A 16,657-nucleotide genomic window follows, 5' to 3' on the forward strand; every position below is an offset into this window, starting at 1 on the left:
AATAATGATTACAATTACAGACGATTTTCAGTTAAGACGAGATTTTTTTTACTGTACCTTTTTCTCTTGAGTTTTCTATATTGGCCTCTACCTTTTTCCGATTATTCTATCCTGGTATGATCTCTCTTATAATCTGTTACTCCTAAGTTCTTTTGGCATTAAACTGCTTACGCGATCTTAACTTTTCATTCTTGAATTAAGGACACACTTTGAATCATCTGTACAATGGCTGTGAAACTCATCACGTGGACACCGACTTCTTTACAGATTTCCTTTTCACTGGACAATGAAACACATAGATAATACCTTCTTTCTTTTGGCTCAATGGCATTCCTCGTTTCTTACCATAGGAAATACGGAATCGAAATCCCGCTCACTTCTGTTTCCTTGTTGTGACGACTGAGATTAACTCCAATCCCGCCACTCAGGAAAACCACGTGAAACCTATACGAAGGAGCTCGTGAAGAAACTATCTGGGAAAAAGCCCTCCTGGGGGGTGGGTTTCTAACCCTTTTATAACTTGATCCATACCGGCACCTTCTTTAATTTCTTTTCTCCACCCCTTACTGGATTCACTTCACCGACCAATTAGGGTGGCATTTTTCTTCCAAACATCCTGAGGTCGGCGAGCACGTGACAATGTCTCAAATCCGGGAATTGACCCTGAGCGATAGTCTATTGATTTTTATTTTTGCTAGCCTCTAAATTAATCCCCCTTCCTAATTTTCTAAGAATTTGCTTAATATTTTAATCTGTAGCCTCACATATAATTCCTTATTGACTAATCTTTTCTGTTTTACTTAGCTAATTTTTTTATATCACAACTGTAATATTTTCCTTCTTTTATTATTTAGTTCTTCAAACACTTTTTTGTTATATATTTTACTTCGATGCAAGAATATTTTTCTTTCTTTAAATAATTTGTGTATTAGCTTTTTATACAGGGTTTTTATTTAATTTTCTCTTCATGTTACACCATGATAACTGAAAATTCCGCATAGTGAAGGTATCAGGGTGTAACAGAACCATCCTGTAACAATCCAGAAATTAATTACAAAGCATGGAATCTGTGCCATACGTTGGCAGTGCATCAAGAAAAATAGCCAAAATATTAAAGGCAATCAACATCACAACAGCCTTCAAATCAGTGAACACCTTACGAAGCTTTCTACACTCTGCTAAAGACAAAGTTATTGAATAATAATAATAATGAAAAGTCAATTATTTATTATCCTATTATTTATTATTATTAGGTCAAACTGGGAGAAGTTTTGTAATCCACAACAAAGAACATATTGGTGATGTTGAAAACAAAACAAAAGGGAAGAAAACAAGAGGACTTGTAATGAGCATCCTCAAAGAACATCACATGGTAAATTGGCAAATCACCTGTATGTCCTATTTAGAAGAGAATTACTTCTAAGGCAAGTTATTCAGGAAGCTCTCTGAGGTCATTCTCTTAAAGGCATACTAAATAGAAACTAAGGAATGATCCTTCATGACATTTGGTAGCCATTAATTAATATGTGTACCATTCAAGACCTCTCCACTACCAGCAGTCACACACAAAGTTTATGCAACAATGTAGAGACTGCATGTAATATGTCTAGTGATTCCCATTCATGTGTCGTCTCCTATCTAGGAGGTTGACTACCATGATGTGACTCATGGTTAACTATAGGCGTAATGACATGTGGTGAGGATCCTATCTCTTCCAAATATTGTCATAAGTATTCATGACTATAATCCGTGCGTGTTCACGGGATCAGTTTGCCTGTTCTGAGGGACGAAAAATCCGAGTTTCTGGGTGAAAAAAACGTCTACCTCTATATGTTGAAAGAGACCTGGTCTCTTTCAACTCACCTTTAGTTGAAAGAGACCAGATAAAGGTTCCTCACATCATAGACGAGAAGTGAACCCAGGTCTTTCTGACCAGAGGGCTTAATCTATACTGACTGAGTTATGGAGGCTCCTATCCATCTCAGTTCCTACGTATAACCAAAAAATTGGAGCAAATTCCTAATATTCACAATCATCGAGCTAAAATACTAGTTGTTGAATGTTAGAAAGAAGCATGCTAATACCCCCCCATCCTTCTTGATTTCTGGATTTACATGGACAATATAAGTTCTGCAGCTCAATACAACACTTCATATGGTTTGAGAGAACATTATTAAGAAAATCCACACACACACAAACCAGAAATTCAAAATCAGTAAAAAATAATAATCTCGGTAAGTATAATACAATATAAAGGATCTGATACATCACAGGAGGTGATGCAAGTCTATACCGACTGAGCTACGGAGGATCAATGGGTATCACTAGACACTTGTCTAGTGATACCCATGATTAAACTATTATTCCAGTCTTTTCCATTTATAGATTTTAGAGGCTGTTGGAAAACATTTATTTATATTTTTTTTGTTGTTTTTTTTCACTTTAAGCAACTTCCTGAAGATGCCATTAGCCATATAGACAGTGAAACGTGGTGAGGAAATACACTTAATATAAATTAAAAAAAAGTGTGCTGTACCTATTATTTATTATTCAAGCAAATCTACTCATAGGGAATTGCATGCAAATGCAGTTGTTATTTCCAATAAATAATTTTCCAAGCAAATCAATGCATTCATTTAGTTCAATATTAAACTTAAATGTATGTACAGTCCACGCAACATATGTAATAGGCAATTATTTTTTTTTTTAAATAATTGCACCTTTCTTACAATTACAACAGATGGAGAATATACTTCAAAGGGCTTTTGAATGAAGAAAATGCAAGGACTCATAGAGAAGATGGAGAACCTTATGAGGGGATGGTGCAGAACATTAGTAGAGTGGAAGTGAAGGAGGCCATAAAGAGAATGAAGAATGGAAAATCGGTAGGCCCTGACAAGAACCCAGTGGAGGCATGGAATGCACTGGAGGAAGAGTTTATAAATTAACAGGTCAATGTTAATAAAAGTTTGTCAACAGGAAAATATACCCAAGGAATGGAGGGAAAGTTCTCTTTCCCCATCTACAAGGGTAAAGGGGATGCACAAGACTGTAACAATTACAGAGGAATAAAGTTGATGCCCCACACAATGAAAAATCCTAGAAAAGGTTCTTGATGGAAGAATGAGGAAGGTTCTCAGTAAGATCTGCAAAATACCCCTCTACAGCAATCACTTCTTAATTCAAAGAAAAATGCTGACCAGCGAGTAACATTTTTAGTTTTGGGAACGAGATAGAAGTTAGAGGGAGCCAAATCTGGAGGAATAGGGTGAATGTTCCAACAATTCATAGTGCAGATCCCTTAATTTTCCCATTGCAAAAACACCTTTGTGGGCAGGTGCATTGTCCTGATGAAAGATGATTTTTTCCTTCTGCAAACCGTGTCTTTTCTCCCAAATTTTTCATTTAGTCTGGTTAAAAGATTGCAATAATATTCCCCGGTTACTATTTTACCTTTTCAAAATAATTAATAAACAAAATGCCTTTAGTATCCCAAAACATGACCTTGCCATGACCTTGTCCTCTTTGGCACTGAATAACCGGCTTCTGTCCACTGCTGTTTGGATTCTGGTATGTACTGTGAATCCAAGTCTCATCTGTAGTAATAAATTGATGCACAAAATCAGTTTTATTCTTGTTAAAATGTCCAAGCACTGTTCAGAGATTTTCATGCAAGTGTGTTTTTGATCTGCATGGCACCCTTCTTGTGCAAGGCTTTTTTATTTGCAATTCTTCATGCAAAATATATTCTACACGTTCTTTTGAAATGACTATAGTCTCAACAATTTCATGCGGTTTTCACTCGCCGGTCATCCAATGATTTCTGGTGGTGTTACACTTTTTTGGGCATCCTTCATGTGGATCATCTTCAAGACTGGTATGGCCGCATTTAAACTCGGCAGCCCATTCTTAATTGTCATAAACGAAGGAGAAGCGTGTCCATAAACTTTCATGAACTTCGAATGAATTTCTTTTGGCGTTAAACCTTCTTTTACAAAGAATTTATAACCGCATGATACTCAATTTTATCCATTTCAAGGGATACAGGCAACACTTTGGCTTCTGACAGCTGTATATAAAAAAAAACTACTTGATAGATTGACTTGCAATTTCACATGGATGCTTATGACGGTTGTACCAACTTAGAAAAAAAAATCTTGCCAATAGTTTGCCATTTATGGTTGAGGCAGAGAACTTTTCAGACAACCCATACATTTGCAATCTTTGCTACGTGGCTTCTGAACTTCAACTTGCTATCTACTAAAACTCTAAAATTCTTAGCCTTATGTCAAAGGTGTATGCTTTACATTTATTAACATTGAACTGACATCCATTTTCATATGCCCACAATTCCAGTCTATTCAAATCATTCTGTAAGTACTGCATATCAGCAGCATTCCTGATTACCTGTCAATCTTTGCATCATCAGCATATAGTTGTCTGCGAAATCCTTCCCCGTATCACTAATGTATAGATTGAATAACAGTGGATCAAGCACTAATCCTTGGTACACCACTGGTTATTTTTATTTATTTATTTTTTTTTTTTATTATTAATCTTTGTACTGGTTATGGGCAGTACTATCCTTACATCTCATCCAGACTTGATATAGGCTTAAGCCTTTACAAGTGTTTTACCCTGTGCTTGTTCTATTTATCATAGTAGTCATTCTTTGGTGGCAATGCCATGCCACCAATGTGCCCTTTAGGGCCCTCAAGGAAAGAACTTTTATATCTTTCTACGTAAGCCCAAGCTATTTTAATTATAGCTATCTGTGCTCCCTATGCCATGTAAAGAGATGGTGGCACTGGTAAACTTCGGAGTTGCCCCATGCTCCTCTCGTATCTTACTAACTAGATCTTGGTTATTCTTATAATAGTTTACCTTATTATTATGGCTATCGGCTAATGGGCACCCTGTTCCCACCACCTGGGCATCAACTACCCAAATATCACCATCTCTTTTAATCACTAAGTCTGGCTTAAGCAAACTCCCCGGAGGTGTTATAATGTGGTTCCACCATGGACTCCCAACCTTTGTTCTTAAAGCGTTATTCAGAATGGAGACCACAGCGTCATGCCTCTGCACGTGGACTCCATGGGTGCGGAAGCAACACTGGGCTATATAAGACAGTGTCTCACTGTAGTCTCACTGTCGTGACTACCCCATCAAGCTGTGCAGGCTCGAGTGGGCAGGGCATTGATCCTTGTCCTGATAAGGTCAATATCCTCGAACCCAGGGAGGAGTCTGGTGCCATCCCTTACCCAACCATGCTGGGGAGGCACTAGATATGACTCTTTTAAAGGAGCATCATTTACAGAACAATGCAGCAGAGATGTCCATCTCTTGTGTTCTTCAGGTGCTGATTCAATTAAGCTTCCTTGATAATGGGACCAGCTTTTAGCCCACCTAATGTCTTCTTGCATTAATGGGCTATAGAAAGCCTGTCTGCAGGCTTTCTATATTCTAGGATCAGCTATCTAAGTGATGGGATCCTGAGCCGGCCGTCCTTCACCCCCGCATGGAAATATGCAGTAGGGATGTCAGGCGGCAGTCAGAGCCATGATCTCATGGCTGAACGGATAGCTCTGTCCATTCGGGATAGTACCGAGCTATATGTCCTACCAAGCACCAATTTGTGGTAAAAGCAAGGTAGGAGATAGTGGGAAAGGAGAAACAGTCTTTGTTGGGGTGCTTGAGAGGAGCTTTCCTCAAAGAAGCGATCCCAGCTTAGAAGGGACAGAAGACCTTCCCTTTGGGGTGAACATGATATTGAGGTATCTCCACTCTTCCAGGATGGTCAAAGCATGCAACGGCCTAACGTGCAGGGAAAACTCTATAGGCTCGACCTTGAGCTTCTTGTCACGACCAGAGTGGACAAGAGGTAAAGAGCAGGACTTCTTTACATTAATAGAAAGGCCTCAAGTAGAGAAAAAGTCAACTGCCCAGTCAAGGAGTTCCTGCAAGCCTACCTTAGTAGAGGCTACGAGAATAAGATCATCCATAAAAGCCATAGCATTAAAGGAAGAAGTGCCTAGTCTCCCATGCAGGGGAAACTCTATAGTCTCGACCTTAAGCTTCTTGTCATGACCAGAGGGTGCCATCTCTACATTAATAGAAAGGCCTCGAGTAGAGAAAAAGACTTTTCTCTACTCTGCCCGGTCAAGGAGTTCCTGCAAGCCTAACTTAGTAGAGGCTATGAGAATAAGATCGTCTGCAAAAGCCATAGCATTAAAGGAAGAAGTGCCTAGAGAGTAGCCAATATGGCTAGGAAGAGAGTGAAGAAACTCTCTATAACACAGTTAAAGAAAAGGGGAGATACAGGATCACCCTAGCGAACACCCCACATTGCAGAATAGAAGTCGCATTGGACCCTGTAGTGATGGACTACCCAAGCATAGCTCCATAATTTTGCAGAGTCACATCCCCCCTATACCATTTTTGATATCTGTCAGACAGCAATCCTCTTATCGCTAATATTTTATAATTCAAAACCATAGTCTCCGATTTACGCAACAGTCTACCATGCTGTATTCTGTCAAAAGCCTTACCAAAATCCAAAAGTATCATGGTGTATCCATTCCCCTTGTCTAGTATGTTAATCTAATAATTGTAACATTATTATAGAATGTGAGCAAGTTGCTAAAAACGTGACCTAGGTAAAGCCATGCTCTTCATTGCAAAGTAAAGATTCACTGTCAACCCATTTCTGATTGTAATCCCTAACCAATTTTTCCCAAAATGTTCACCACCACTCCTGAGATACTAATTGGTCGATAGTTGGATACACTTCCTTGCACCACCCTTGTGCAATGGAATTACTATACATCCTTTCCATTTCTGCAGAATCTTCCCTGTCCTGAGACTTAAATTTATATTTAAATTTAGATTTAAATTTAAATAGCCAGTTCAGCTGAAGACTCTTTTAGCAACCATGCTGATATCCCATCAGACCCTATTGCTGAATTGGAAGTTCTTTTTTTTCCCACTTGGTTAGACTATAAATTATATATTTAGTTTAATCCTTTATCCAAGTGTAAGCAAACAAAGTTTGTGTCTGAAGTATCTTCAGGACTGGGGAAACTCATGGCAAAGGTGGACTGAGTTTTTTATTATTAGTATTATTATTAAGGGCAACTATAAGGAGTCCTTAGACTCATCTATGGAGGCCCTAAATATCATATCAAGAACAACTATTTGGCATTCGCACAGTATCTATCATACTTTGCTTTGAACTCATTTACAGTCATGGCACCCACAACAAACTCTGGCAGCTTATTCCACTCATTCACCACTCTCCAAGTAAAAAACCTAGTTCTAACATCCTTGCTAACTACACTCTTGCTCAGTTTCCATGAATGGCACCCTAGTTCTCCCATCACCAGACCTATTCTGAAAAATTTCTTCTGAATTAATCATGTAAAAACCCTTCAGTAATTTGAATGTCTCAATCATATCACCCCTTTTCCACCTACCAACCAATTTCTGTAACCGACAGATCTTCAACATGCTCTCGTAAGGTTCATTACATAGACCAGCTATCACCTTGGTCACTTGCCTCTGGATCCTCTCTACCTCCTCCCCATCAAGAAGAAACCCAGAGACACAGTAGTCAAGATGGGGTCTTATCAAGGCTTACAATAACTTGCTTATCTCTGCTTGTCAAAGTATTCTTCAGTAACAGAGTGAGCTGATTTAGCTACTTTTGCTATGTGCCCCCCTAAACTTCAACTCTCTATCCACGAAGGCACCCAAATCTCTTGCTTTGTCAACCTCCTGGACAGTTCCACCAATGTGATATACTGCTGCTAATTTATTCACCCCAAAATGCATAACCTTACACTTTGCTACATTAAACTGACATCCATTCGCATTAGCCCAGACTGCCAATCTATCCAAATCATCCTGCAAAATTTTGACATCGTGTGCATTCACTATTGCTCTACCCAACTTTGCATCATCAGCAAATAAATGAACAGTTCCTCTCAGATCCTTTCCTATATCGTTCATGAACAAATTAAATAGCAGTGGTCCAAGAACAGAACCCTGCAGCACACCATTAGTAACAGGCCTTCTTTTGGACTCCACTCCTGAATAAATTACTCTCTGATATCTCTCCATCAACCACCCTCCTATCCATCTCATCCTATCATCTGCAGTTTACTGATTAGAATTCCATGCAGTATCCTGTCAAAGGCCTTAGCAAAGTCCAGCAGTAGCACTGTAAATCGATTACCCTTATCCAGTTTAGCCGTCACTGTATTATAAAACGTGAGCAAGTTACTGAGGCATGATCTACCCTTCACAAAACCATGCTGTCCTCCATAGAGTATCCTATTTTCATCTATCCATTCCTGTTTTTTTGCTGTTGACTAATATCTCCGAAACCTTGACAACGATTCCTGATATGCTGATCAGTCGGTAATTTGCAACAGCAGTCTTGGAACCTCCTTTATGCAATGGAACTATTTTCCCCTCTTTCCAACCCCTCACGACTAATCCCGAGCTGAGACTTAAATTAAACAATATAGACAAGGGAACTGACAATTCCTTTGCTGCTTCACTTAAGACTCGAGCTGATATACCATTCAATCCCACAGATGTATTTACATTAAGGTTCTGTAATATATACTATTCACCTCGATTTCATTCACTTCAATTCCTATATCAGTCATTTGTTCTCTCATTCCTGCAATATCACAGCCTGGATGATATACTCTTTTGAAGTGGTTGCTTAGTGATTCTACTATTTCAGTTGATTCAGTTTACTCCCTGATATCGGCATTCCTTAAAATCATTTTGCCATATACATTTTTCTTTTACTTGCAGCATATCGAAAGAACTGTTTGGGATTCACTTTAGATTGCATTGCTAATTTCCTTCCATAATCTGCTTTTGCTTTTCTTACCACACTAGTTACCCTTCTGGCTTGTGCTTTGTACTGTTTGTGTGCCTGCAGGTCACCTTTTTCCTTAAATTTCATCCACAGTTGCTTCTTTTTTTTGCAGCTCAAGCTTATTCATTCACTTAACTCCCACTTGATTTACTCTCCGGACTCTAGATATGCAGTCAGCCATTATCTCCATCAAATGCTGCATTACCACTTCCTGCACTATCAACATCCAAGCAATCTCCTAAGCTTCATACTTACCAGCCTAGTAAGTCCACATTTACCATGTCTTAATTGAAAATTCCACACATTTAGCCACTTCCCAAGTCAAGACCTTATGATCACTCTAACCAATTGGTGGCAATATGGTCATATTTATAATAGTCAATTCTCAGATGCAATTACTTTGTCAAGCACTTTCGAACCCCTAGTATATTCCGTTACATGCTGTCTCAGGTAGTTATCCCTTAGTAACTGCACGAAATTCATTTCCTTCCTCCCATTTGTCCTCTCCTGCCTCCAACCAATGTTACCATAGTTGAATTCTCCCATAATAATTACCTGTCCTCCACTCATTGAGTCTATTTGCCTATGCATACTATCTCCATCATCTATTCCATTGTCTGGTCTATAGCAGCACCCAACTGTAAATTTTGTTCTGTTGGCCTCAAATGTGCTATTTTCACTATCCCGAAGAGAATTTCTATTCTCTTTGGCTGCAGTTCATCAGCTATCATCAATAACACTCCCCCCCCTCCCCCAATTCTTTTCTCTCTGTCTCTCCTGAACACACTATACACCTGACATTCTATTCCACTAACTATATCATCTTCTGTTAGCCATGTCTCACTAACCCAATAACCTGTGGCCAGAAGAACTAACCAAGGCCAAAAATTCCTCCTTATTCCAAATACTCTTGGCATTAGTGTACATAAAGTGCAGAAGTCCCATAGACCCACCCCTATTTTGGTTTGTTATCCTTCGTCCTAACTCAGGCATATTATACACATTCTTACACTCAACTGCCTCACTGATGTCTGCATGTCCTCTCAACAGCATCCCCACCCCTCTCTAAAAGCTCTAGTTTCCCTGATTCTGCACATTCACTTTCACTTCATTCAGCAACAATTTTTCCAGTCTCCGAACAATGCAGAAGTCATATTTTCATATGCCAGTTGCCAAAAGGTGTCACACCTTTAAATTACTCTGGATTAGAGAAAGATGTTGGAAGTTATTATTTTTTTTTTCCCACTTGGTTAGACTATAAATTATATATCTAGTTTAATCCTAAATGTAAGCAAACAAAGTTTGCTCCTGAAGTATCTTCAGGACTGATGCAACTCATGGCAAAGGTGGACTGATTTCTCATCTCTTTCCTTAGCATCCCATAATGCAAAGCACATCTCCTTGTAGGCATGTATAATGCTATGCATTATGGGAAAGGTCACTACCCAGACCGGTTTCAACCTTTATTGAGGTCTCTTCAGTGGGAGCCAGATCCAGAGGTGATACCAAGGTTGAAGCAATGCAGAAGTCATTTCCATATGCCAGTTACCAAAAGGTGTCACCCCTTATTATTAAATTATTCTGGATTAGAGAAGGTGTGGCATCTTTTGGCAACTGGCATATGGAAATATGACTTCTGCATTTCTTCAACCTTGGTATCACCTCTGGATCTGACTCCCACTGAAGAGACCTCAATAAAGGTTGAAATTGGTCTGGGTAGTGACCTTTCCCATAATGCATAGCATTATACATGCCTACAAGGAGATGTGCTTTGCATTATGGGATACTAAGGAAAGAGATGAGAAATCAGTCCACCTTTGCCATGAGTTGTCCCGGTCCTGAAGATACTTCAGGCGCAAACTTTGTTTGCTTTCACTTGGATAAAGGATTAAACTAAATATATAATTTATTGCTGAATTCTTATTCAGTTTGTGCAACAGCTCTGATATCTCACTCTTATACACTAGAGTTCTTCATCTAGTGAAGAAGTAGCAGTGAGCTCAATGTTGCATTCACTAGGTTGATAGCTTTTAGCAAAATAGCCACTCATAAGTTGAACAACCTCTTCTGTATCTGTCACCTTCGTGCCATCTACATTTAGAAAAGTTATTCTTTCATATTCATTCTTTCTTTTACTTGCAGCATACCAATAGAATTCTTATGGGTTGTCTTTATCCTCAGAGTTAGTTTCTTTTCATATTCAGACAGCTTTCAACAGCTGTGACTCTTCTAGCCTGCTGCTCATGATTTTCATAACAGATGTGATCGTTATGTACACGGTATTCCTTCCACAACATCCTTTTGTTACAAGTCTCTTGCTTAATAAGATTACACATCCATTTGACTCCTGTCCTATTTATTCTTTGAACTCTCAAGACACATTCTGATATTGCTTCATTTAAGTATTTTTTAAATGCTTCTCATGCACTGTCAATATTCTTCCCATCCAGCAACTGATCCTATTCCACTGAACTCAGTATATTCTTCAGTTGGTTATAATTTCCTGCTTTGTAGTTCAGCATGTAACCTGTTCTGAATGGAACATTCATAAACTTAGTCACTTCCCAATTAAGTGCCATATGATCACAGTTCTACACAATCTGTCCAAAGTAGACTAAGTAGATCTGTTCATGACAGTGATCATGCAGCACACAATTGCGAAGTGACTAAGTTTATACACTCCAGGATGGGCATTAGGATGAAGCTGATCCATAAGAATGGATGAAAGTTCCTAGTTAGATATCTGCTTTAAAGGTGGTATGGAGATTGTATTTGACAACTTTAGCTATCTCTTCAGCTATTCCTTGAAATAACGGATGGGAATAGTTTTGGCATGATCTTTTGTGATGGAGAAGGGGGGGGGGAATGCAGTATTTTGTTTATTTTATGGGGTATATTTTATAGCCATTGCAAAAGTATCTGTCTCTGTGTGTAATTTTTTGATAATGAATGCATACTATTGGAATAGGTGTAGTGTGATTTTATATAACCACCTTCCAGTATGTGTGGATTTTCTATAAACAGAGTAATAAAAACCTTTTGGTAGTCTTGTCTTTGGAAGACAAGATTACAAATGAAGACTCTTTGGAAGAGAAGACAGTTGTTAGTTTCTTTTGCTATAGTGAAGTGTATTTTTTTGGATGTTGGTTGTTTAAATGTGCTAGAAATGTATCTGAGGTGTCTAGGATATTGAAGACAAATAGCAAACCATCATCTACATACCACTGCCAAACTGCTGGTTTGCATGTAACTATGTTGAATCTTTGTCAGGTACTTTTGCAACTCTTTTTAAGCAATGGCTACAATCCCCATAAAAGAGACAAAATATTGCATGCTCCTGCCATTCCTCCTATAACTATGATACAATATCACAACAAAACTATTTCCATTCCTTATGTTCTGAGAAGATAGCTAAAGTATTTTTGAAATATAATCTGCATACCATAACCTTCAGACCACACATTCAGCTAGCTACTTTCATCCATTCTCCTAAGGATCAACTTCATTCTCTTCCTGGAGTGCATAGGATTGCCTATGTCTGTAGTTTGGCCTGTCTGGACAGAACTGGTAGATCTGTTAACACTTGTCTTGATCAACACAAGAACTACATCCATGATCTTCCTTCTGTCTGTAGTTTCCTAGACCTCCCCCCTTGTTACAAGACAATCAAATGGAACTTTGGTCTTCACCATCTACAGAATTCCCCCCCCCCCCACAGGTAAATACATCCATCAACAGTCACATCACCTTCTCTCTAAACATTACAGCCTATAAAAACCTTACTCCACTGGACAAAATTAATTTGTTTAGATAACACTGCATTCACCACAGAACTGAATCACATAAAAAAGACACATTTTTTAGCAAATGGATACACTTCCCACCAGATAAAAACAATACTAAAACATTGTACTCATACTCTTCTCCTTCCCAAACATAGGTTACAGCAAATCCATCACCATCCCTTATATTTGTGGCCTCTCAGACCAGGTAACAAGATCTTTAAAAAAATAAATAAATAAATAAAAATTTTGTGACCACTTACAAGCCATGCAGAATGTTAGCAACCCTTACGTACTCTCCCAAAGACCAACCACAACCTCTGGATTTACCTTGGATGTACTATGTATTGTGCAGCTGCAACCATTCGTATTATGGCCAAACAAGCAGGACAGCCAACATTCATATATTAGAACACCAGGACTACATCCAGTTCCACCACTATGACCTCTCAGGATTATCAGACCATGCCATGGATATCCATCACAGGATCTGTTGGTAAAAAGCCACCTTACTTCACCAAAGCAAATTTAAATTTGAGAGGTTTTTCCTTGAATCTGCTGCAACTTTCACCAACTATACCAACCTGAATAAATATGGTTGCATCATACTGCCTCTCATATGGGAAACCGTCATCTGCATAGATTCAGCCCAATGACCAAAAACACCTAACCAAAGCCAATATTGGTTTTCGTTGGGTGTTCTTGTAACCACACCAATAGGTGGTGTGGTTACAGCACTTTAGGCCTGCCTGTATTTCTTCTGTTCCATCTTTGTTACTGAAGTGTGCCTATGTCCTGGTGTTTGATACCAATATATTAAGCCCTGAAGATTCCAATTTAACTTTGGCAAAATTAAGAAGTAATAATTAATTAAACTTTTAGTTATTATTTTTAACATAAATAGCATCAAGCTAATATGAATCCATTTAAAAATTATCTAATAACTGCTACACACTCTCTCTCTCTCTCTTTCTAGGGCATTTCCAGATCACTTTAATGAGAGCATTATGTTTACAGGGAGTGATATAGAAGCATTGAATCTTAAGGTACATTTTAGCATTTATTCTAGGTATTGTTATGCATACATATAATTTTGCTTCATTTGAAACTGATTTGTGTGTGTGTGTTATTATTACATTAGCAATTCTGAAATTATAATTTTAATTATCTTTAATTATAATTAAAAATGAAATAACTTGTAATACATAATGAGTATATTAAAGATCAGTCATCATTTTGTAGCTTTTAAACTTTTTAAATGAAACTTAAAAAGTTTCAAATTTTACCAGAGTTTATGAGAATATATCCTCCAGCATAGGAATTGCTTGGGCTTGCACTTCCCAGAGAGTTTATGAAAAATTTGCCAAATTGACACTTTTGTGCCTCTATATCCTGATATTATACTTGTGTACCTGTTTAAAGTTCACTTATGAAGAACATAACATTCTCTTACAAGGGGCTTCTGTGTATTGAATAGAAGGCTGCTTTCTTAGGTTTCTGCCTAGTATCTCATTAGGACCAGTGGTCCCATGGCTAAGCTGTTTGGCATGTAGTGTGTTTTTGCCTGTCTACTACCTCACCAAGCATCGACTCGATGAGGTGGTGGACTTTGTGGGCTGAGGTTTGGCTCATTATGATTAGGCAGAGTGCAGAGATTCATAAGAGATCCAGTTTTGGAGCTACTTGGGAAGGAGTGACTCTTCAAGTTTTTGAATCTTTGGCAATTTGAACAAACTTATTGTCTAGTCTCTGATGCAAACAAACTGTTTGAAACAGCTGTCAGTGAAATCTAGTCAATGTACTGATAAAAGGTGAAAAAATGAAAAGGCAAAACACACTGGCCATGAAGCATCTGATTGCAATAAGGGCTTCATCAATGTTATTGTGATCATACACCATGTGCCTCATTTCTGGCTAGGGAGATGATATGCACAGCATTTGGAAAGATGATCCAAAGTCATTTAATGTTGGATGTGCATTCTTCCAATTTAATGCTTGCCAGTTGACACAAGGTTTCATTCACTAATCTCTCAGAAATGTCTGTAGTTGTGGTAATGAGACACGGTTTGCCAACAACCAAGGGAAGTTTGTAGGATAGATTGCCGTGGTCTAAAACATATAGTTTGTGTAGCATTTGTCTTACATGATCTTCTTGCTCTGTGTTTTTGTACCTGATGAATATGTCTTCAGCAAATAAAGTCAATTTCTGATCTTTAAACCATTCTTTGATGGTGCTCGGATAACTTTGTCTATTTCAATGCATGCATAACATAGTTCTGTCTTATTTCCTCACAAAAACAGCCATGTTCTCCCTGCTTTACTTTTGACAACACCAAAATCTTTAGGCAAGATGAGCTTTCTCTCCCTGGAATTGATTACTCTGACATTAAGACTCTCTCTCTCTCAGCATAAACACATTACAACCATTGCCTCCTTGGCATCGAAAACATCAGAACTTTACTTATCCTTAAGGCATAAAGTTAACTCTGAACAGCTATTAACCCAGTTGAAATCACAAATCTATCTATCCATCAAGTGCTGCTCACACATTTGGGGGCAGCAGTGCTCCCATGATCTCCTTAAAAATACTTGACTCAACACAGAAGATTGTAATTAGGCTGATTAATGACTCATCTCTTACCATTTCACTCCAACCACTCTCTCCATAGGCATTGATGTCACATCAGTGGATGTAGCATTGGTCATGTGACTGTTAAGCAGGTCTTATGGTTTTCTGGAATTGTCAGTCATTGGAGAGAAGCCCATTTCTGGTACTTGTACACGTACTGTATGAACTGGCACAGTAGTTACTTTCAGGCAGTTACAGAGTTACTTCTGTCAGGAATTTTGTGACACTCATCTTTCAAGTTTACTCCTGTGTGCATAAAGATGTTTCAAGTTCCATGTTTGGTCTCCAGAGCAGTGTTTCTGGATTATGTAAAAAAAAAAAAAATAAAATAAAATAAAAAATAAGAATAATATTAACCCATCTATAATGTATTATAGGTTCGCAATCTTTGGCAAATGGGAGTTACATGAGAAAGTCCTTCACACTCACAAATATTCTATTTATCCTACCTAAAAGGCAAAGCATTTACAGTTATTGACAACAAGGAACTAGCATCCTCTAGTCATCTTAAATAGACACCTTCAATTTTACAAAATCAACAATCATTTGACCCCTTTTAAAATAATTCTCAATTAAATTTAAAAAAGTTTGCTGAAATTATTAGTTTTATCAGGTTTATGATATTGCTGGGCATTAATTTTGTTAATGCCCAGCAATACATTACTGGTAGAAGACCTAGGATGTGGTCTTCTACGAGTAATGTACTTACGATGTCTAATGTTCTGGGGGCCATTCACATTGCTGTATAGTGATGTTGCATCCAATGAAGTGAGGATGTCTTCATTATTATTATTGTTATTATTATTACTACGGCCACTCCACGGAGTCCTTAGACTCATCGAGGGAGGCCCTAAACATCATGTCCACACAACTATTCAACATTCTCACAGTATCTATCATACCTTGCCTTGAACTCGTTCACTGTCATAGCACCGACAACAGACTCTGGCAGCTTATTCCACTCATTTACCACTCTAAAAGTAAAGAACTCAGCTCTAACACCCTTACTAACCACACTCTTGCCCAGCTTCCATAGATGTCCCCTAGTCCTCCCACCACCAGTCCTGATCTCAAAAATATCCTCTGAATTAATCCTATAGAAACCCTTCAGCAATTTGAATGTCTCAATCATATCTCCTCTTTTCCACCTATCAACCAATTTCTGCAACCCACAAATCTTCAACCTGTTCTCATAAGGTTCATTCCACAGACCTGCTATCATCTTCGTCACTCACCTCTGGATCCTCTCAACCTCCTCCCCATCAAGAAGAAACCTAAGTGACCAAATCTGGGCACAGTAGTTGAGATGAGGTCTTATCAAGGCTCGGTACAGAGGAACAATAACTTGCT

At 38.3% G+C, this 16,657-nt stretch overlaps 1 protein-coding gene across 1 annotated transcript in view; it reads left to right on the forward strand.

The window, feature by feature from the left end:
* Positions 1-16,657, forward strand: part of LOC150101563 (ERO1-like protein alpha) — a 223,326-nt gene that overhangs the window by 142,159 nt on the left and 64,510 nt on the right. The window contains exon 11 of the mRNA XM_090401050.1: positions 13,655-13,724. Within this exon, the coding sequence (XP_090257176.1) occupies positions 13,655-13,724 (70 nt within the window). The remainder of the gene's footprint in view (positions 1-13,654; positions 13,725-16,657) is intronic.

Source organism: Typopeltis vanoorti, chromosome 11, assembly GCF_054136105.1.
Source record: "Typopeltis vanoorti isolate ZY-2024b chromosome 11, IOZ_Tvanoo_1.0, whole genome shotgun sequence".
Taxonomy (NCBI): Eukaryota; Metazoa; Arthropoda; class Arachnida; order Uropygi; family Thelyphonidae; genus Typopeltis; species Typopeltis vanoorti.